At 40.4% G+C, this 23954-nt stretch overlaps 1 protein-coding gene across 1 annotated transcript; it reads left to right on the top strand.

Annotated features, from left to right (window-relative positions):
* Positions 1–419: 419 nt before the first annotated feature.
* pik3r1 (phosphoinositide-3-kinase, regulatory subunit 1 (alpha)) lies at positions 420–23954 on the top strand. Its single transcript, XM_051108955.1, is given in 17 exon segments — positions 420–754; positions 1868–2479; positions 11922–12017; positions 12119–12193; positions 12849–12980; positions 14458–14659; positions 14745–14827; positions 19364–19452; positions 19454–19471; positions 19565–19659; positions 19774–19954; positions 20078–20203; positions 20332–20474; positions 20564–20740; positions 20852–20926; positions 21012–21182; positions 21307–23954. Coding segments are annotated over 16 exon segments (2184 nt in total). The 5' UTR covers positions 420–754; positions 1868–2148; the 3' UTR covers positions 21497–23954.

Here is a 23954-nt window from a genome sequence, read left to right as displayed (position 1 = left end):
GTGTGGAAATATTTAAACCACGTGTGGTACAATTAACCCGCGTTAGTTTGTGGCCTGCGCACCCCTATTATTGATGTATAAATCTCAATTTCGAGAAATTGACCCTTTATGACTGGTTTTGTGGTCCAGGGTCACATTTTTGTCAGAAGATCCACATTAGCTACATTATGATTAAAATAACAGCTATTGTTTCATTTGTATTGGTTAAAATCGCGGCTAAAATCTTGCTCTACAAACACTCCACAAGAGGAAATTATGTAACTCCACTACGACCGATTGGCGCGGGCCCAACCAGGCATGTCCAGCCGTTTGTCGTATGAGAATTTACATATTAACTAGAGAGGCTGGGTCTGAAAGAGGGACTGTCGCGGACGCAACCCAGAAGGCGTGGTTTGCATTCTGGTGTTCCTGCCATTGAGAGGATTCAGTGTGTGGTGACTCGGGCGGAGTCGGCTTTACTGTCGGGAAACGAGCTCAATCATTAAGTTAAAGTATTTAAAAAAAAAAACACACACACACTCAATTACCGTGTTGAAATTTATCCTACTACTGGATGTTACTTCCCCGAAGACGCGTCGTATGAGGTGTGTTTTATAGCGGTTGTGGTTGGGTGGATTTGTTGGAGAGCTGCGTTAACTGGAGTTACGGGAAGCGAAGGAGATTTTCTCGGCCCTGGTTTTCATGAACGGGCCCCTTACAACTTACCGAAGTTCGCAGATAAACTTCAGTTTCTTTCTATTTTCCCCATTCCCCGGTACGTATGTTTGTTTTATGAAATATGCAATGTATTTAGGACTGGTGTGTATTGTAATGTTGAGATTATGGGAGGTTTAGCAGGATCGCTTTGCTGTGTCGATTGTTCCAGTACGGCGTGTCCCAACTGCATCCTATTACAGGCTCTCCGCTTACTTCACATTGACACCGGCGATTTATTTTCTACCGCAACTGAGCGTTTTAGCGCCTTAATTAAAGTTGTAATCTTTCTAAGGCTATTTTGCGTGTAGGTTGATGTGCTTCGCTCTAATTATAATCTGCTATATTTTAAAAGGCTAACGTTAGCAAATATGCTAACCCCGACCACCCAAAATGAATATGAATCTATAAATAAAAGCGTCTTAGATTAATGCCGTATGTTATAAGATTAACGTTGCACAATCAGTTCGATTTTAATGCATCTAAGGTATGTGATTTGTATCTGATTTAATTGTGGTTTTCAGTTTTAATACTTTAATACTATGAAGTTGCACTTTAACTGCCTATTTATTTAATTACTTCACACTGGGTTAGTTTATGCTTGGCTAAATTGTTTACATTCGATCGTAATGTAGCGGTGATTATTAATCGTAATCTGTAACATGAAACTCAATCGAGAGTTTTGCTCGGTCAGCATTGCGACTCTTTGGAGTTTCTTCTGCGCTATGTTCTTTTATTCGCACTTGTCCAAAAAGTGTGTATCTACATTTGTTTTATCCTTTTGATGCTTTCTCTTTTTTTTTTTTTTTTAGGCATATGGTGTTTTTAAAGGAATTTTGAAGGAGGTTTATTGTTTCGTAACAGAGAAAGAAAAATAATCATGCCATAATTCATTTTAATATACTAAATATTATATTAAAAAAAAAGCGAAAACCAAGCATTTACTATAAAGATGCAGTGTATTTATAATTTATTGTTGTTTATATTATTAAGATACTATATAATATAAACAATTATTTGTTAATTGTTGATGTTATTTGTTATATTATCTGTTTTTACTTGAACACATAATGTGTAACGTAATTTTCAGTGTTTTCCCTATGGAAGTTGAGTCTGTGTAGTTGAAGTGCTTTTTGTGTGGCGTGTGTAAAATGGCTTCTCTTCTGTGTTTCAGGTTTGAGTTACTCTGTGAGATTCACAGGATAAGGCCTCACACAAATGGGAAGAGTGTGTAAAAAGCACCTTGAAGGTGCACCCAATCATTGGACTATTAGTTTCACATAATCCACTCATCTTTACAGACTATCCAGTGTGGATGATGATAATACAGGTTTAAAGTCTTAAGAAAAAGAACTTTTCGACACTTGTCTCTCATTCAAATATTGGTTCAAAGAACCTTTGTAAGCGATCGTTATCATTTTTGTGACACCAAAAGTTTGAGACGACACAATCAAAATGAGTGCGGAAGGATATCAGTACAGAGCGCTGTATGACTATAAGAAAGAGAGGGATGAGGATATTGACCTGCATGTAGGGGACATTCTTACAGTCAATAAAGCTGCGCTACTTACAGTTGGATACACTGAGGGGCTGGAGGAGAGACCAGATGAAATCGGATGGCTGCCTGGCTTTAATGAAACGACTCAGGAGACAGGGGACTTTCCTGGTACGTACGTGGAGTTCATTGGCAAGAAAAAGATTTCTCCACCAACTCCCAAACCAAGACCCCCAAGGCCTCTACCGGTGGCCCCGGGGCCCACAAGGCCAGACTCAGACTCTGAGCAAAGTGAGTGAGCTATTTTTTTGTTTTTGTTTATTTTCTTTAATGCCTTTTTTGTCACATTGAGGCCTCAGGAAATGTTTCTAACTGGACTCAAACATGCATTGGGTGCATAGGCACCGCAGCTTGGTGCACTATGATGCGAATGAGCTTGTGAATTCAAAATATTTATGTCTCAAACCCTCTACCTGTCTACCATTTTGAGCTGCTGTTTAGATAGTTGCTTAATTCCACATAAGCTGTCTATAGTTAACCTTTAGATTAATATTTGGTCACCAGAGTTGACCTTAACCAGTGGTCACAAAGCAGATCTTCTTTTATTGACAATATAAAAATTGTCGTCAACCATTTTAGCTTGGTTTCATTGGATCTCGGGGTGCATAATTTTAATGAACCCTCTTTCCTCTTAACTAGATCCATTCATGCTGATGCCAAACCCACGTGCCTCTCTCAAAATACCCACTCGCCACTTGTTCCATTTTTGTAACTAGCGACCAGATTTTACACCACCATTTCATCAAGAGATTGGATTTATAGCTGTAGCACACAAATGTCCCCTGAATATTTAAGGCTGTTTTAGGTTTGCACTGGGCTATGGTTCGTAATTGCAAACATGGCAGGAAGCCCAGATCTGGATGAAGGCTTGCACACAGTAGTTTGTAATTGTCTGGCGTGGCTACATCTTTCGCACAGCCACAGTATGAGCATTTAGAGCCCCCTATGGCTCCTTTAACATATCAGCCAGCTCTCTTAATCTGTAGTTTTGCTCTATGCTGCCTTTTTGTGCCAACTGTTTTTTTTTTTTTTTTTTTCTAGTGATGCAACATTTAAAAAGGCTTGATCTGTATATTTATTGTATATGATGCAATACAGATTTTAAAGGCGTTTTCACGCTTGAGCTTTTGTGGACCCAAATCTATTTGATGAGTTTCCATTTGATTCAGTTTGTAGGGCAATGTTTGTCAGCAGTCAGTATCTTTGCTCTGCTGTTTGGTGATACTAATAGCACAGAAAGTATTTAGGATTTAAACAAAGTGCATTAAATTGACCTCAGATTCTCATACACAGCCAGTATTCTTATTACTTTTATTCCTTGTTTGCCTCAGTTGCCATGGTGACATAACTTAGAGGTTATCAGGTTATGGAACATAGATCATAAGTGAGATATGCCACTCAAAATCATTGCTGTTGAAAAGCAGTGGCAAACGTGTGTTCTACTTCCTTGTCCTATGTGGTTTGATGCATAAAAACACGAGCACATACCTTTTTTTTTTTTTTTTTTTTTTTTTTAAATCTTTGGGTGAGAGCTATTTTTGTTTGACGAAACCAAACTAACTTTTCCCGGAGGTCAAGATTGCTTAAGCAGCATGACTGTGGATGAAGTGGCGCTATGGCCTCTTTCTGTTCTCAATGACTATTCCGATTTGTGTCCTTGTTAACGGAAGAGAGAGGAATAGAGAATGGAGTTTTGCGGAATGTAAACCAGAAGCAGATCTGGATGATGGCCAGAGATCATGGCATTATGCTTCTCACACACTAGAAACATAACTCAAACCCTGATCCCCCACACCACCACTTAAACCATATAAAATTCTAGATAAAATTCCAGCTCTAAAACAAAAGCGGTTTTGTCTTGGTAGTAATTATTTAAATGACTGAAACCTTAGGCAGCTTTACACTGTACACTATTAGGGGTATGATTTTAGTCCTTGGTTCTCTGGTTTTTCTTCCTCATTTGAGATGACTTGTATGTATTTTTTTAAATTTCCCTTAGTCTTTTTGCATTACTATTGCACAAAGAATCAGCGCAGAGAGAAGTGAAATGACAGAAAATGTCTCTTAGTATTGAAGCTTGAGGTTTTTGTCATTGTGACAAATGTTATTTCTTCTTTCTTTTATTATTTTAGTGTTACCTTTTTTTTCTTCTTTTTTCTCCTTCTCTCTAAACTGTGCACCATCCATTCCATACTGTTAAACAGCAGTACTGAGATCAGTTTGAATGTATTGTGTATTTAAGGCACCCAGGTTTTACTTCTCATTGCCTTGCTGTATTTCAGATTTATTAGCAGCCTCTGAATGGTCTTCCAGATTTTTCTCATTCTCTCTCCTCCCTAGCTCTCTCATTTCTCCATCATCCTCTTTGAATTTTTGGATTATTCTTCTGGGGTCGGACCTAACCAGAGGAGATTAAGGGGGAGTGTTCAGCTTGGGACCTCTAGCATTCTCTCTCTCTCTCTCTCTTTCTCTCTCTCTCTCTCTCTCTCTCTCTCTCTCTCTCTCTCTCTCTCTCTCTCTCTCTCTCTCTCTCTCTCTCTCTCTCTCTCGTTGAGCCGCGGGGGCTTGCTTCAGAGAACAGCAGATGTGGAATTCCAGTCCGTTCCGGCTCCCAGGCTTTTTTATAACACTAACATGTTCCTTTCTGTGGGCCTCTGGAGTGAGAGGATCCGTATGTACCCAGCCCAACTTTTTTGCACAATTCTTGTTTTATTTGTTAACCCATTCTCGGTAAAGCTTTTAACTGCATTCTGGGTCCACAAAATGTATTGCTCAGTTTTTCCTTCAGTTGGGTTTCAAATTGGATGTTGACTTTTTCTGTGCGTGACTCCAAAGAGGGAATGAGATCTTTTATGGCTTTAACTTCTTCTGTACTATGGAAATTAAAGTTCCTCTTTATCCACCGCTATTCTGTTTTATTGCATAGAGAATGCTAGAGCTGAGCTGGTAAACATTTGGTATGTTTATGAATACTTTCCAACCTACTAGGGCTGTCGCGATACCCGCAATATCGCAATACCACGTTATTGACGAGCATACGATATTTGCGTGTTTTCTTTTTTTCGTAAGGTTATGCCCTTCCTGTTTTACACTTTGTGCATGTTTACTGGATATTAAGTTAATAATGATACCATAATGTGTACTATGCTGATTTGTACAGAGGCTCAGTAGATTTGCACTTAAGAAGCCTAAGCAGACAGCGATTACTTGCGTCTGTCCTTCAGGCTGAGTCATGTATATTTGTGAAAATAGGTTGTCATGTCCAAGAAAAGTCTAGTTGAATGAACGGTTTAAAGACTCAATGCAGTAAACAACGAAACTGCACTGACTCACAGAACTTGCAGTTGAAATATCAACATAAGTCTCTTGTCCAGTCAGATTCGAGGATCAGCATAAAATAAAAAAAAATCACGTATGGCGATAATACAACATATTGTGCTATTGATCCACTCAAAATTAAATTCCTCGACTGCGACAACCCTACAACACACTTGGTTAACATGAAATCAAATTGGACCATTTTTATGTAATATTGCACTTTATTATAAATTTTCTTATAAATAAATTTGCACTTTATTTATAAATTTTATAAATCTATGTGTGCTATTATTTTTATATATATATATATATATATATATATATATATATATATATATATATATATATATATATATATATATATACACATATTATTATTATTATTATTATTATTATTTTTTTTTTTTTTTTTTAAAGAACTCCTGTACCCTCCCCTCCCTCTTGCAACAACATCTAGTATTTTTCTTTTAGTTTTGATATTTTTAGCAGTTAGCGTGCTGTGCTTAAAGATGTTAGGTCTTTTACATTATTAAATGTAATTCATTTTATTAATTTAATATTCCACCTGAATGTTTGAGTGTTCCATCACAAGTGTTATGTATAAGATTTATCAAGTTTGAAAAAAAAAAAAAAAAAACAACAACAAGATCTTTTGTTATGTAAGGCATGGTTTAGAAATAAAACCTTCAGTAAGACCACTAAATGTTCTTTGTTCCAGTATTATGGAGTTCAGGATTCTCCATTTCCATGGCTAATTAAAGTAGATGTGATCAAACTTTGTGCATGGTTGGACAAAAACTGGTTAGTACATACAAGTCCATGCAAGGCCCGCATTCCTGTGCTTCATGAGATATGGCAGTCTTTTAGCATGCGAGTTTGCAAAGGTGATGCTGTGCATTTAGTTAAGAGATGTTATCTCCTTATTATCTGTTCTTTTAACTTTATCTCAATCTTATTTACAGTTGTCTTGTGGTTGTTGTGCAGTTCATGTTATGCACTTATTTGAAGAATGCAGGGCATCACAAATGAGTTAATTACAAGAAACAAAACTAAAAAACAAAAAAAAGTACATGTGAAAACTGACAGGGAGAGCTGTGGCAGTTAACTGAAAGTGTGAGCTGGTTGGGGGAAGGCATTGCTGGTATTTGAGATAATGTGCTTCTCTCCTTTTCAGGGCCTCTTCAGTACTCGATTGAACATCTGCTGCATGGAGCAGCTCTTTGAGAGAGAATTGTTGCTGGGTTTTGTAAAGAACGTGCACTTTCTCCTAACCAAGCGGTAAACCAATATATATGGCAAGGTACCAAAAAAAGAATATATATAAAATGTGTATTAAAATAGTTCATTTATATATGTTTATATATTTATATATATATTAAGTTAATGAAGTTTGTTTAGATACTTTTATAAATCCTTTCAGGTACCTTGGAATACCAAGATTGAGATAAGCATATATTATTGTATATATGATTCTTTATTTTCACATTTATAGTAATATAGTCATCAAAGTGATGACAAATTACAGATTTAAAGAAATTTCAATTTTCAAAGTCATCAATTTTGTCTAGAATGCTACACAGGGCATTTTCTCAAACAACTTTGTGAGGTGTATCCTGCTGTTTCTTTAGATTTCTTTCCCTGCTAAAGATGTCGTTCCTAGTAATGGCGCTCATTAGATCATGGTGGTTGTAACCGGGGCAGGACTGGTTTGTGGCCGTGGGCGTAATGGTGCACGTTCCTGTGGCTTAGCCTGAACAGCTTGTGCCCGGTCGCCGTATTTAGCATCATGACGAATCAGTACAATCATCTCTAAGTGCTTTTGCAGTAGGCGGCGGAAAAGTGCTCTAGAAAATTTGGCATGGTATGGAATGGCCATTACACATACACTGTTTTAAACCAGCATGTTCTCTGAGTCCAGATAAAGCAAGAAAAAGTCTCTATGGCTCTTTCTATAGGATAAAGTGCTGTGTTGCATAACAGTCATAAGAGATCATTTGTCAACGCCTCTGGGTCAAAAGTGTATTGAAATTGTATAATGTTACCAGCGGTAACATGCAAAACCTGGAAAGAAAAAATGTCTTCAAACTGAAAGGGCTGGACTGCAGCAGAGGGTTGTGATGAGATCTGGTCTGCAGTGGAGGTGGTACCGTGGTGAAAGCTGGCGTTTATTGGGATGTGCGTGAGAGTGTGTACATGTGGTCTTCATTAATGATCGCCTCCAGAGACACGGGGCTGAATTGGCAAATCTTCTTACTGAAGGACAAGCATGTCTGCTCGGCGGATTAGAAACACGTTGCAAGAGGTGGAGCAAGAGCAGCAGGAAAAAAGCAGAACTGAAAAATGCACAAAGGGATAACTGAGTTTTGGTACTACCCCATCGCCCATTTATTGTTGCCGTGCGTGTTGGTGATGTGAAGAGACATGGAAGTGTTTGTATATAATACAAACTAAACACCAGTGGTGGGAGAGAACTCACAGCAGATGTAAAGCCTTTTCCAAGCCCTTGTAGTAGAGTTGAAGTCCAACTTGGAGTTACTAATTCAGTTCTGTTGGATTGTTTGTTTACAAGAGGAAGATTTTCCTAGAAGTCGGAACCTTTTTTCCACATAGGTTTAGAATGGTAGTTGACATAAAATGCACACTTTGTTTCAGCAAAATTAAGGTTACAATTTACAAGAATGTTTAAGGAAAAATGTATGACATGTCTTGTGACTTAATTTTGATTTGTTTTAAAGATTTTTTTTTTTTTTTTTTTTTTTTCCCCAACTGCATTGATTATAATTGACGTACTGCAACCATTTATTTACTCACAAGCAAAGTTCTCCCTTACAGTACGGTAATTTAAAAATGGTTATGAATGGTTTTAAAGCATGTTTATTAAAAACTGATTCATTTATGAATTGACCATTACCGTATTTTGTAGAACTGTTTCAAATTATACAACTATTAAGTAAGTATAAGATCTGATATTTGATCTGTAGTTGATTTCATTATTCCCAGCTGGTCTGCAGCAGGAGTGTGTTGTGTTGACTGATATAATATTGATTTGCCATCAGCGAGCGAGCACTGAACAGCTAAACCCTGCATGCAAACTAAACCATAAATGCTAAACTCATTAAGAGAAATAAAAGGATTTTCACTCCAGGGGTTTGAGATTGTTACAGGTTCTTAATGCAAGTGGATAAAAACAAGGAGCTTGTTATCTTCATGTAATATCACAATAAATAAGTGTTGTTTTCAGGGCATGAAGACTGAAAGCATGAAAATAGCCTGTCTGTGTCTCAGCACTCTTTTTCTGCATAACCCTGAATTAGTAGCCTCAGATATGTCTTGTGTGCTTTGATCGTTTGACGTGTGCTATCAGAGGTCAGGCATTTTCACACACTGTCCTACATTAAATGTTTCATCACTGTATTATCTCAAACTGCTATTACAGTAAAGTACAAGTGCCTTTTTGTTCTGTCTTTCTGCTGAGAAGTGGGTTGTTCAAAAATGTTTTTCTTCTGATGATTTGAGCTTTTATACTTTTAACCAACAGGCCAACACAAAATTTTCCTCATTTATATAATTGTAATAAAATAGCCTTGCTTATTTCTTTAACTGCATGTTACTGAATATTTAATGAATAAAATAAATTACTTAAAGATGTTGTATAGGAGATGAATGTGGAGGGTGGGAGACCCCAAAAAGACAGATTTCAAAAGAGCTCCTTCCAAAAAAAAAAAAAAAAAAAAAAAAGCCAAGCTACCAGGAGGACCATTTTTACATACACAGCGCAAATATTCACCGTAACCAGAGCAGCTGATGACTCTAATGAAAACACTGTTTTCTGCTACACCTTGGCAACTTGATTGATAGTAGTTAAGTTGGTTCCTCAAAAGCAGATTTAGGGACTTAAATGTACCTTATTAATCACTGGGGGAAATATGATCATTTATTGTTTTGCTAGAATGACTTTTCGAAGAACTAGTCAGTAGTCAGAAGAACTAGATAGGCGAGTAGACCCCTAAAATTAGCTGCTGAACAAACTGTCTTGCGCTTTCTGTGGTTTTAGTCTGTGGTTCAGATGTGCTGAGTTTGTTCTACAGAACACTGGCAGCTGCTTTCCCCTCCTTAACCTGGGGTCCCTTTCCTTGCATCCCATGGCATAGAAACAACAGGACCACCACACATTCAAACACTACGCATGTTCAGACTTGCACACTGACTCTCTCTTCCAAGAGTTGCTACGGCAACCGAAATCTGCAGCCAACCTGATTGGCTGTCTGAATCTGAGCTGGGCTGCTTTCTGCCTGTTTTCTGTTTGTTTAATATGCTCGCACAGATCTACTGGCATTTTAAGCTGTTTTTCACGCACCAATATTGCTAATGTTTACCCTTTGCCCGTAAAGTCTTACAGAACTTGGACTTCACCGTGAATGCATCTTTAATTGTTTCCATTGCCTGGTTGATTGCGTGATCTCAACTCCACAGCTTGGATAAATTAAGCCTAGTAGTTGAAAACAGAAGGTGTTTTCATGTGGATCTAGAGCATTGTTCACAGAAACACTCATTCACTAAGTTTCCACTATTGCTACTCGCAGTGGTTTGATGAGCTTGGCGTGAGTATAGTATTGCGTGAGTTCACAGCACAGTGCATTCATTTTTGCCAGACTGCCCAGTTCTTAGTGTCGCTTGCTTATACTTGGCATGTAACACATCACGTAGATTGTTTTGGAGAGTCAGAATTCTCATTGAATTACACTTAAGAACAGATCCAGGCCGAAAACTTTGGGATGGGCTCTTTTGACTTGGACCTGTGAGCAACAACTCGTTGCGATTGTGTTTTGCATGGTCAAAATCAAAGAACCAAACTCTAGTTCCTCTTCGGTTACTCAAAGACCCTGGAGATGGTGTCTCGGGGACATAGTGGAACCTTGAACCAAAACATTTGGACTATTCCACGATCATCAATCCTGAATGTCATTCAATCTAGCCGTGTAGAAGGCCAGCACTATCAGGTCACCCTGAGTTACTCAGAAGCAACTCAATCCCCCCCTTCCCATCCCAGTCTCTCGTCTCCGTGGAAATGCCCGACATGTAAATAAACACAAGACTCTTGGAATATACAGTTTTACTGTGAAATGGGGTGTGCGTTGTGACTTTTGTTTATTTATTTTTTTTATTTTGTGATTCCAGACCACCATGGTGTTATCACTGACACTTTTAATTTCATGATAATATAGTGACTTTGCAATTTAAACAAACATATGTGGGAAATGTAGGGATCTGTTCAATTCAAAGGCCATATTTGTCGCCTTTGACCGGAACATTTTGAGCTAAGGTAAAATTAGCCCAGTGCTTTGAATCTGGATTCTAAGAAGCAGTGGGCTGGATAAGGTGTCTGTCTGGGCACAAGGTTACCACTCAGCATGGCGTACCAAAGTGACACTACACTCTAAATTTCTAAATGAGGAATCTGTCGTTCACTCTCCCTGCCTCAAGTTCAGCAGTTCTCAGAAAATAAATAACTCTCCTTATGCTCGACGTTGCTTTGCCAGTAATGGAGTCCAGATGGCTGTTGTCTTTTAAAGTTAAGTTCAAGAGAAGTGGTGTGATATCTACAACTTTCTTTGCTTATCTCCTAGGCTAGCAAAAAAAAGTCCCAGTGCCTTGGGACTAAACAAGACTATTATTTCTAATGGCTTAAACCCCCATTTCCTCATGTGTGGTTGGATTTATTTTCCTCCGATCTAGGCAGCCTCCAAACTTTTATTTGAGCCATTCCTTCTAAGAAACTGTGCACACTGTAAAGATACTCTTGATACCTCTATAAAAAAGTCTCAGTAAAGGGAATCCATTCATAATCTGATGTGTGTGGATCTGCTGCCTCGGACGCTGCTAACAGTCAAGTCTTTTAGAAATCCAAGCCTTTTAAAATGCTGTGCAGCGAATCCAAATAAAGCTCAAGCCAGTCCCGCGGCCCTTTCATGCCCGCACCTGGACTTGTAGATCTCGGTAAACCTCCACCCTACACCAGCGGCTGCATATTGCGGTCTGTTTGCCTTAGCTTTCTCGTCCACCTTCACTGCACACTTAATCATATCCTACTGGTCAGCACCAGCCCTAACCCCCCCCCCCCCCCAAGCCGCGCTTAGATGTGCCGTCCAACCCTGCTTCTTGCCGCACCACATAAATACATGAGGATGATTATTGATCTAAGCATGCCGTGACTGTGGAGTGGGTCATGGTGTAAAGTTCGTTTTTTCCTTGGAGACTTTGAAATGATGGCATTTGGTGCTTAATGAAAAGCTAGTAGTTGTTCAAAGCTACCTGGCGGCTTTTTGATGTGAGTGTTCAACTTTCTCTCCTCTAGGCTCAAGCAATCTGTTAGACCTGACGGAGCAGTTCACACCTCCAGAGGTAGCACCGCCCATGCTGCTCAAGCTCCTTGAGGCCATCGAGAGGAAAGGTGAATAGAATCCATCACGCATATTTCTTTGTCACGTGTACGTGCACACCGTAATTATTGCATTTTCTACATGTATTAACTCACATATAAACTCTGCACAGGTCTAGACAACCCTACACTCTACAGAAACTTCACTGCTGGAGGAGGGCTGGATGTCAGACAATGCTTCGATAGTGGTGAGTGACACATTTCATTAGGTGTTGCTACTGCTGTCATAAACTGGTGTGATGCGACAAATGCTTTTCCGTTCATGCTGAGTGCGAAACTGCGTCAAAATAACCAGCAGAGCCAAATATTACTATTGCTGCTTTTTCAAAAACTTCAACCCGAAGTAATAAAAATTACATTACACATCTCACACAATTGGTGCTACAGCCATGTGGCTTCTTGAGAAGAGGTTTTCTGTCAGTTGTTTAAGCAGACAGATTTACAATTTTCACCAGCAAATGATGAAACAGGTAAAATTCCATGGATTTATACTGAAGGAGGTCTGAACATATCTGAAGACCAGATCATCACATAGACTTGCCAATTAATTTTTTTACCCAGGACACCCTAGCAACCACATACAGTTGCAGCTTCTAACAGTTAATCTTTTTAGCAACCACATTTCAACATTCTGGCAACCACCCAGAGTAAGCTAGCATTGTTACATTGAGCACCACTCATATTTTCAACATACTACAAATAGAAAAAGGAATGTCTTGTTGGTTACTGTAGCTAAATCTGGTTAAGGTGAAAATCAATAGATTGAAAAGATTTGTTGCTTGTCTCTTTGTGCCTGGTTAGCATACGGTGCTAGCTCACTAATGATTGTGTTCTTTGAAATAGACCCTGTCTCGGTGGATCTTGAGCAGATGGACCTTCAGATGTTGTGCGATGGTCTGAGGAGGTATCTTCAGGATCTACCTCAGCCTGTCATCCCCTCTGTGGTCTACAGTGAGATGATGCGCATCGCTCAAGGTGGGTTTCCACAGGATGACTGCATATCAGATTGCGTAGGAATAACATAGCACCTCGCTCAAGGTGGGTTTCCATAGGATTACTGCATATCAGCATTAGATTACAACTCTCAGCGTATTTCTATGCTATTGTAATAATCCATATTAGTACAGCGATGTGAATCATTAGATTTACACTGGGATGACTTGCCAGTTGTCAGTTTGGCCCTAAACTATTGTTTAAAAATGCTGTGGCTTAAGTCCTTTTTAAATTGGTTCATTCTGTGGTCATCTTGGTAACATTCCTATATTATGTTCTAGCTATTCAAGTAATAGCTCCAGCAAATCACAAATTACCAATAAAATCTCACAATAACACAGCAACTTTCAATGTGCTACTTCAGCTCAAGTCAGGCCAAAATATGTATTTTTAAAGGATTTTAGTCAGGTTGGTCCTGCTAATGCATATTTTAGAATATAGGCTTTCAGTTACTTCATTTGAAATGCAGGACTTGCTTTCAGCTCTTATGTTCAGAGTTATGATTTCTCCTGTTTATTTGTCATGAGTGGTCTGATTCATTCTAAAGTCACTCTCTGATGTGACAGAACTCCTGTGGTCCTTCAAATTAAACTTAGAGGTCTTGAAAATAATCAGACCATTTTTTATTGATCTCATTTCATTAGTAGAGCCACAGGGTGGTGCTATTGTTCTGATGTGTGTTAGCCAGATGGTGAGCCTCCTACAATGGTAATAAAGTAACACAAGGAGTCCTCATAAAAGAAAGTTCTGCAAAGTTTCATGAACTTCTAAAAGCAGCAGTGCCGACTCATCTAGCAAGACTGTGTGGTTGTATCATCACAGTACGTGCTTTTATGAGTACACATGTTCCAACGGTTATCTGATTTTGTGTCTACAAACCCCAGCCAATTCATCAGCGAAAAGTATTCCAGGTGTTGTACTGGTGGTTGACTTAAAGGGTGTTAACTTTATCTGCCCTCTCTGTGTGACTGAACGTTCTGTCCGTGCGCAGAACAAACTTTTATTGGTGTAAACTAGCATGTACCTAGTTTGAGAGAGAACACTTTTTTTTTTTTTCATTTCGCAGTTCTCTTTTGGGTAGTGTACAGTCACGTGGCTGGAAACAGGATATCTGTGGTTAATAGACCTAAAGCAAACCTGAAAACTTATCTGCGACATCAACGCTGTCAGCCAATCACCTCTCAGAGTACCTTACTCACTCTGTCTCTGTCTCGCTTAAGATCTTGTGTGGTTAGTTGCACGCTGAGCGCAATTTTCCACATGACTACATATACACACTTTTTTTTTCTTTTTTTTTTTTTTTTTTTACGTATGTCCTCGCTGATTAGTGGTATGTTTAGCTCACTATAAATACATGTCCCATGACCTTTGTCTCAAGGGCTATGTTCTGATGACGTGCATCATGTTCTGATGTGAGAGATCCCTGTTTTTTTTACAATCTATCTCTCTGTTTCTTCAGAAGTGCAGGGTACAGACGAATGCGCACATCACCTGCGGCTGGTGGCCAGCTCCTCTGCACTTCCTCCACAGTACTGGCTGACCCTGCAGAGCTTGCTGCGCCACTTCTCCCGTGTATGCCAGGCCTCAGCGGCCAACCTGCTTAGTGCTCGTGCCCTCGCTGAGATCTTCAGCCCAGCACTCTTCAGACAACAGCCCACCAGGTACACCCTCACACATATGCTAATGAATCACATTGTTGCCTGCTAGTTTGTTAGCAAATAAACTGATGTCTCATTTCCCTCTCAGCTGTGAGCCCAGCCCAGAAGCACACATCAGGATAATAGAAGTCCTGGTGACCAGCGAATGGAGTGACAGTCAGGCGGCTCCAGGTAAATATACTGTAATGTTGATTACAAACCACTAAGGCAGTGGCTCTCAACCAATACTTTATTTCAAATTAAATTGAGCTATGTTAACAATCCTAATTGCAATGCTAGAAAACACACACACACAAAAAATACATAAAACTTTCAACTTGATATTCAAATGTGGTGTTAAAGTTAAAAGGATTTTGCATACAGTGTAGACATGCTGCTTTTATTGATAGGAATATTTTGGCTGGACAAGAGACACATGGTGGGGGAATAGGATAGCCATGGCAAGCTCAATGTCTCACACATGCACCTTTTTATAATGTATTAGAGTAGATGGAGGGTAGACAACATTAGGAGGAAGATAGGGCAGATAACTGTGCTAGCCCACAGATCCAACTTATCTTCACACCTTGTACATCAAAACAGAAAGCAAATACTGCTCCAAAGAATATTGCTGAAATGTACAGAAAAAACATGTAGAAAATGGAGGTGTCCAGCTCTGATGTGTTTTATGCAGCAAAAGGAAGACAGCACTGATATTTTTTTTTTAATTCTTATATGAAGTTGTGCCTCCTCACTTTAGGAGTGTGTAGTCTTGGCTGCAGTATAGCACTTTGATATGAATGTTTAATGGCTGGGAGTGCTCTGTCTCAAAATCTGTGTTCCACTCCCTTGCTTTTGTGGGTCAGGTTCATTTAGAGATGGGACAGACCACAGAGACACTTCAGCTGTGTGCATGCAGCCCTGAACACAGACCAGTTGTCTAGTTGGGCTTTTATAGCAGTAGTAAAGTCTCTCTCCCTGTCTTTATCCGTCTATCTCTCTCAGGCTGCCAGGGGCCCAAGTCTGGCTGTGTGACTGTTTAAATGTTTTATTACCTGTTAAGGCCTATTTATACCTTGCCCTGGCATGGAGCAAGCTCAGCTGTCAGTAATTTGCACCTGCAGGAGGCTAGGTTGGGCGAGCCCAGACTCAAAAGCACACTTGCCTCCTTTCTGCTCGGGCAGCTCTATTTCCTCCTGTACCTTATGTACAAGCTATTACACAAACACGAATCACACAAGTGTCACCTTTAACTGGTACTTGTTGCCTCGCCGACCTGCCCATACACGATTCCTGCACATGTGGCGATGGGTAGCTGCGGATGTGTGTGTTAATTTGAGCGTGAGGGTGCGTGTGTGCGCATGTTCCTAGTTACTGGGTGACTATTTTAAGATGGTGGCAAAAGGCCCACTTGGATTGGGTTGGATTGAAGTGTGGTCTGCTCCACAGAGCTCTCTTGTTCACTCGCAACGGCGGCTGTCCTGTCTTGCATGCATTCTCACACACTCGCAAACACTCGTTTCCGAGTACTTTACTCCACCCCCTGGCCCCCTCCTGCCTGTGCCACATTCCCCTCCCAAAACATAAGGGTGCACAGCTCAGCAAATATTTGAACCTGAGCAAGTTAATCATGAGACTGAACCCTTGGAGCCAGACAGAGTGAATGAGCACAGAGAGAGAGAGAGTTGGTTAGCAGCAGCGCGACCCCAGCAATCATTAACCCAGCCATCCCAGAGCAGGCATCATTCTCCACCCCTTCTCAGACCTGCTTTAGTTCTTCGGGCTCTACGGTTTCAACCTGTCGCACTCAGCTTCTCTTTGTCAACTTGGATTTTGCTGAACTTTAGACTGCTACGGTGACTTTTAGACTCCTGCATCTGTCAAGTGGGAATATTTTTTTCAAAAGGACAGTCTTTTGGATTTACCAAGAATCACAAGAAATGCTTACCGGGCGGACTTGCTGAACAAAAGGCAGCTTGACTTCTGCTGAACATGCACAACTTGCAATGTAAGTGTGTGGTTTTGGTGTCTCAGGAAGTTTGGTGTAATGATTGGTTACTTTTCTCAAAATCAGTCAGGCAAACAAAAAATGCATTAAAGTAAAGCAGCGTGTCATTGCTTTGGGGAGATACCCGTTTTTTTTTTTTCCAGAGGGCATGATAGTTGCTCTTCTCAGATGTCCTATTTTGTGTCCTGTTCGGCTCTTTTGCTAAAGCTCTGACAGACTTGTATGTCCATGCTTCTTCCACTGTGCTACTGGCTAGTGCTTGTGTGTATCAAGACTAGCACAAGTGCAACCTGCTATGAAAAGTGGGTTAACCTGTTTGACTGACACTGGCATGTCTGAACACGCGAGGTGAACATGTTGTATTATTCATTGGCTCCAAAAAAAGTTAGGGTATAGAATGACTTTGAAACGCAAGCAGTCAACTTAAAACTAAAACTTTCAGGTTTTTTTTTTTTTAATATGCTGCTTTATCTGTTGATGTGTCAGAAGCAGCCAGTTACACTTGACCTACTGCATGACTGTTAACGGCCCCAGCTGAAGTGCCTATCTGACCTGTCCTGAGTGCTGAGCATGACAATGGCCCACGTTCCTGGGGCCGTTTTTAACCCTACTTAGAACTGCGGCTATTTCAGGTACCCTCTCAAGCTCAAATAGCTGATCTCTCCCCTCCTACAGTCCTCCGTGAGTCGCATTTGAGGATTATACGAAGTATTTGCAAGCCGTGCCTGCCTCCTGACCCGGCCATGTCTTTGACGTAGGGACTGCCTACGTGCCGCTGCAGCAGCTATCAGTGCTCTGCTTTTGTCTGCCTACCAGCAGAGGGGCCGTACTGATCGCTTCTGCTCAGAGAGAGAGGCGGGGCTTACCAAAGCTGCATCACAGATACAGGAAGGGAGGGGGTGACAGAGAAAGACAGTGAAGCTTCAGTTCCTTTCCTCATTCGAAAGATGTTGCGCTGCAGTGCACCTTGTCTGTGATTTACCTCCCTGCATTTGACAGCATTGAAACTGCTTAGACAACGCTTCTGTTCCACACGGATGAAAGACATTGCTGGATCACATACTTTGGAGCAGATACATCTTCTTTTTGATACATTTTTCATTATCGACTTTTGAACGGATGATGCATTGTTGCAATGACATCACTGCACTCAGGACTTGGAAGAAATAGAGGCAGGTGATGAGGCAGGAGTGGCCAGCAACAGTCCCGCTGCACCATTGGCTGGGGTAAGTGATGTAATGGTTTTCACTGGCCCCACTCTCCAAGGCTTTTCGAAAATTGATCTCAAAGCGATGAGCAAGAAGAACCTGGATTTATAGTATCCATTCAGAGAAGGTTTGCCAAGAAAACTGTATGCGAATCCTTCCAGATATGCAACACACCATTAAGCATGGCAGATTTAGAGAGCCTGAGACTTGATACTGGATCAGGAGCTGGATCAGACCTGCTGTTTTACATAGAAATAGATGCGCCAGGTAACTGTTGAAGTTGGTGTTACAAAGGTGTCATTCTTAAGGCTTCATTTGATGGGTGAAAACTCTGTCTGTGGTCTTGGATGCATTTGTTGGTCTCAAAACTGGTTTAACATTTGCTCTCTACTTGTTCTTATGGTGACAGATACATTAATCGTTGCGTTGATCATTGTGTGTGTCTCTTTCTGTGAAGGATGCATCTGCTTTAGGTATCACAGAGCATTGGATGAATTGCTGAATATATTCTTGTAGGTGTACCTGGTATAATATCTTTGTCTGCTTGTCTCATACTCTGTGATTGCACTAGGCAGAAAATGCTTAGAGACGATAGTGACTAAAGTGAACAAAGGAGAGACAGTGAGTGTGCATGAGGTTTGGAGGTGGTGGGGGGGGGGGGGGGTTGGAAGATAAAAATAGCCCACCGCTTCAGCTCTGCCTCATGCTCCACGGAGACTGCACTGCCCCCGCTGCTTCCCGTCACTCTGCCCAGCAGCCAATCAGATGCAACCTCTGCCTCTATCCAGCAAAGCAACATGTTCTCAATGGTTAAGGATTCTTGCATGAATGTGCATATTGTAATGAAAAGCATATTGTCATGCTGTCAGATGTCATTGCTTCTAAATGCAGTTCTGCATTAGAACCGCATTTCTGCAGGGCAGTTCTGTTCTGAAGCACTAGTTGTAAAGATCGAAGGATGCTTCAATTAACTGATATCATCAATTTCCAAATTAAAGCTCCTTGTCCCTGTCTTGCATCTTCATGATGCATCCACATGTGTGTGATCGTGCATCTTAAGAACAGCTTATGTGGTATAATGCTGGCCAGATCTGAAAATGAGGGGTTTTTGGAAGGGTCAATAAAATGCGTTCTCACTGAATAAAGAATCCGACTCCCTGCTGAGTGCTATAGAGGCATGTGCTCAACTGCATTTAATGAAATGGAAAGCGCTGGAAGGGGAGGAGGCAAGAATTCTAGAAAGCTGCAGTAACCGTTGCATGCTTTTAAAACATGACTGTCACAGTTGGTAGGAAACATGCATCGCTAACTTGACAGAAAGACGCCAACGGATGTTTTAGGGGTTTTCATTTCTCCTCATCAGATTAAAGCATCATTTAGTTATGCTGATATTTCGTATCGACACACAGGTTTGAGCATGCCTGCACATGTTATCTGTGTAAATGACCTTGAGTGCTGCTGGTTCATCAGCCGTTCTGGTCTCAACCAGTTTCTCTCTTTTTCTTTCTACAGCACTACCTCCCAAGCCACCCAAACCAACGTCTGTCACTAACAACGGTATGAACAACAACATGGCTCTGCAAGATGCTGAATGGTACTGGGGGGGACATCTCCAGGCAAGTTAAACCTAATGTTTGGTCAGAATTTTTTTTTTTATTGTTCTAATTAATGTTGCTTCATGTAAAATTTTGACTCTCTTTCTGTTGCAGGGAGGAGGTCAACGAAAAGCTTAGGGACACTGCTGATGGTACATTTTTGGTCCGAGACGCCTCCACTAAAATGCATGGGGATTACACACTGACACTGAGGTACGGTCTCCTTTGTAAAACCCATATGTATGTCAGCATTTCTTTTTATTCAGGGTGCTTGACTCTGAATTCCAAAGGGCTGTTCTAAATACTTTTTTTTTATTGGCCGTATAGGAAGGGAGGTAACAACAAGCTGATCAAAATCTTCCATCGTGATGGAAAATACGGCTTTTCAGACCCCCTGACCTTCAACTCTGTGGTTGAGTTGATCAACCACTATCGGCACGAGTCTCTCGCCCAGTACAACCCCAAACTAGATGTGAAGCTACTGTATCCTGTGTCCAAGCACCAACAGGTAATAATCCTCTAATTTCCAGTGTGTGCCTTGAAGAACTTCACTCTAGATGATCACGTTTCAGTTGGAAACATTTTATTGAATGTGTGTTTTGTTTTGTTTTGTTTTGTTTTTTATTTACAGGATCAGGTGGTAAAGGAGGACAACATTGAAGCTGTTGGAAAGAAGTTGCACGAATACCACCAGCAGTACCAAGAAAAGAACAGAGAGTACGACCGGCTCTATGAGGAATACACTAGAACATCACAGGTATGTTCTTAATTGTGTTTATATTAGATGACTGACTACATGTATTTCAGTGAAGCAATCACGCAGAGCTCGAGAAAAGCTCTTCCAGGGAAAGCTCACATTCTGATATGTTTTTGTCTGCGCACTAGGAAATACAAATGAAAAGGACTGCTATTGAAGCTTTTAATGAGACCATAAAGATCTTCGAAGAGCAGTGCCAGACGCAAGAACGGTACAGCAAAGAATATATTGAGAAGTTTAGGAGAGAAGGCAATGAGAAGGAAATCCAAAGGTGAGTCCCGAAGCGGAGAACTTCAAAAGTTGTAGTTTGCGGAAGATTTCAGAAGTGTAATCCAACTTCTCTGCAATGTTTTAACACAGGATTATGGTCAACTATGAAAAGTTAAAATCACGCATCAGCGAAATTGTGGACAGCAAACGGCGTCTTGAGGAAGATCTGAAGAAGCAGGCAGCGGACTACAGAGAGATCGACAAGCGGATGAACAGCATTAAGCCTGACCTCATCCAGCTCAGGAAGACCAGGGATCAGTACCTCATGTAAGTAGCTCATACTCATAGGTTTTAACACATAGGAAACCTGTATTCAGAAATGGCTGTATGGAGCACAATGTAACGTAACAAATGTTTGTTTTTTTTCTTGTTGCACAGGTGGTTGACACAGAAAGGGGTCCGACAGAAGAAACTCAACGAATGGTTGGGAATCAAAAACGACAACCAGGACGAGTGAGTATTCTGCTTGTCACGTTATGGTCACTTGGTATTTAAAAGTTTTCCTGGTTACTAAATCATACTTTCCAATGTACGCTAGTCAATACTCAATGGTGGATGACGATGAGGATTTGCCACACCATGATGAACGCTCCTGGAAGCTGGGTAACATTAACCGCATCCAGGCAGAGGCTCTTCTGCGGGGCAAGAGAGACGGAACATTCCTGGTCAGGGACAGCAGCAAAGCTGGATGTTATGCCTGTAGTGTTGTGTACGTATCACTTTTATGCTTGTCTCTCAACATTCATTGCAATTCATTGACTAGACTTTGAGAGTGCATGTTGAAATAGGAAATTGCAAAAGGCACTGATGACTAAAACCATCTCTTCTTGCAGTGTGGATGGTGAGGTCAAGCACTGCGTCATCAACAAGACACCCACAGGATATGGCTTCGCTGAGCCCTACAACCTTTACAGCTCTCTGAAAGAACTGGTCTTGCACTACCAGCATACGTCCCTGGTTCAGCACAATGACTCTCTGAATGTCACATTAGCATACCCAGTCTACGCACACCAGAGGCGGTGAGGTCTCGTGAACACACCCTTGGGACTCGTTACGAACACAGGAGTTGAGAAAGGGCCTCCCCTCGAATGGAGACTCCTTCAGTGAGGCCTCCGAGAGGGCTGCTTTTTGCCTTGAAACGACCATGTCGGAAAGACAAGAAAGCGAAACCCAAAACGAACATTTCAGCCACTGAGACTTCTGCCAGTCTGAATGTAGTTTTCTTTGTTGAGCGGAAACTGCTAAAATTCACTCTCCCAAATTGGAGGACTTCGGAGGCCTTTTCCAAATGGTGCTTGTTCATTTCAAAGCTTTACCTGCTGCTGGAATGTGGAACATTGATGATAACCTCTAGAGTGCATCTTTTTTTTTTTTTTTTTTTTTTTTACCTCTTCTACCCATTGGACCTGCTCAGTTCAGGTCCCTGTTTGTGTGTATACGTACGTGTGTGTGTGTGTGTGTGTGTGTGCGTGTGCGTGCGTGCGTGCGTGTGTGTGCGTGTGTATGAGAGAATGTGATGTGACCAAAACTCACAGTATCTGAAAGCTATCGGGATGTTCAACATGATGTGTTTAACTTTCACGAACAGACCATGGAATCAGCTGATCAAATGTAGCAAGATGGCACTTTCGAAACAGTACTAGTTTTCTCGTAAGAGACTCCTACACAAACGTTGATATGACACGTCTCGCCTGAAAGGAGCAGTGCGACGAGAAGCAAACGAGATGCTTGGCATTTCTTTTGTGAGCATTATAGTGACAGACTCTAAATCCATTTTTGCTTTATGGACTGGCAAGAAAGGAACTGAAAAGGACTTCACGCTGTACATACAGATAGCATCAAAAGCTATGTGACAAAACCATATTGTACCAAAAACGCAGTTCCTTCTCAGTTGTATTCTAATCTGCTATGCAAATTCTGTATTTTCCGTCTTCTCTGCAGAGTTGTGATTTTATTTTACATGTTGCTACCCATAATATAAACTTGTTTTTATTGCTTAAAGTCTTTTTTTATGTATCTAAGAGGATATTTTAAGTGTCAAAATGCCAAGAAAGGTGGCTTCAGTTTTACAGAAGAAGTGAGGAAAAAGTACTTTATTACATATTTCTTTATCAGCCGCTGGTAAAATTAAAGAGAGAGTATTTTATTAGTCTTTTTCACTTGGAGCTGATTTTCTCTTGGGCAGAGCCTGGAGGACATTAGTGCTGCTTCTGTCTACAGTAATGGTGATATATATCTGAACATTTTCACTAGAGCAAACATTAACGAATAAACCATGACGTTTGAAACAACTGCAAGTGAATGGTTAATGTCACGGCAACACAATACTGCAGGTTCCCGATCCAATATAGAGGTTTATTTTGTGATATCTGTCCTGTAATCGAGAGCGTATTGATTTGATCCTCTGGAATGATGGAAGAAAACATTCATTTCGGTGACATAACTCCCTCTCATTCCTTGTCAACATAGTATTTTTTCTGTATCAGAAAATCCTTAATAGTGTTTACATAGATGGATCAACTCAGTTCGACTAGTACCCAACGTTCTAGTTTGCGCCACATTCTCTAAAACAACAAAAAAAAATGTATTACTTGGATGCAACAAAGTTAGGGAAACCTACCAGCTTGACATTCAAATCTAGCTACAGTATTTGCGATTTTATCATCAGGGATGTCAGTATTGCTTTTGCCTTCCCCTTTCGTCTGCATTGCAGTTACACTTGGAAAATGCAAATTTGCATTTGATGTTTTGCATAAATAAACATCAATGTGACATCAGTAATTACTTTTATTTTTCATGTCACTTTTGTTGGTAAAGTTTTCTTTTCCTATATTTCAAATTAGATTTTTTGACTCCCTGTTTTAACTAGGCCTGATTGCCTTAAAATGAGTCAGTTATTATTTTTATGCAGATAGTACTGCTGAATTTCACCATTTTGACCATTCTGTGAATATTTGATGGTTTTTAATGTAAGATTTTCAAGAGGAATGGTAATTCTTGCGTTTGCCACGTCTATACGCACAATTGTCCTACACTATTATGACTTGCCCAGTGAGTTAGCATATAGTTCTCAAATGATAAGACGGGCTCTTTCTGAGTTCCCTTCTTGCTGAGTGAACTAGCACGTGGTTTGGGGGAAATATTTGAACTTCACAGGCTTAGATTTTGAAAGTCTGAGAAATCAGGAATCTAAGTTTACAAATTCTAATTCTTAGATTTTGTTTTTAACCCTTTTTTTTTTTTTTTTGTAAACTGAAACTCTGCTAAACATACCCGCTTAATTTCGATGAAAAAAAAAATTCATGGTAACCTATCTGGGGCTTTTTTTCTTTTTGTCTCCCCTTCTTCTGTGTTGTACTTTTCTTTTCACCTCTCGCTTAAAGGCCACAAACTTCCGTGTTTCACATTATCATGGTAGTCCTCTTTCTGCAGTCCATGTTCTCAGAATTTCTTGCATTTTATGAATCCTTTTTTTTTTTTT

This window comes from Labeo rohita, chromosome 5 (assembly GCF_022985175.1).
Source record: "Labeo rohita strain BAU-BD-2019 chromosome 5, IGBB_LRoh.1.0, whole genome shotgun sequence".
NCBI classification, from domain to species: Eukaryota; Metazoa; Chordata; class Actinopteri; order Cypriniformes; family Cyprinidae; genus Labeo; species Labeo rohita.
Note: the sequence above shows the minus strand (reverse complement) of the source record. Positions and strands in the feature narration are given on the sequence as shown.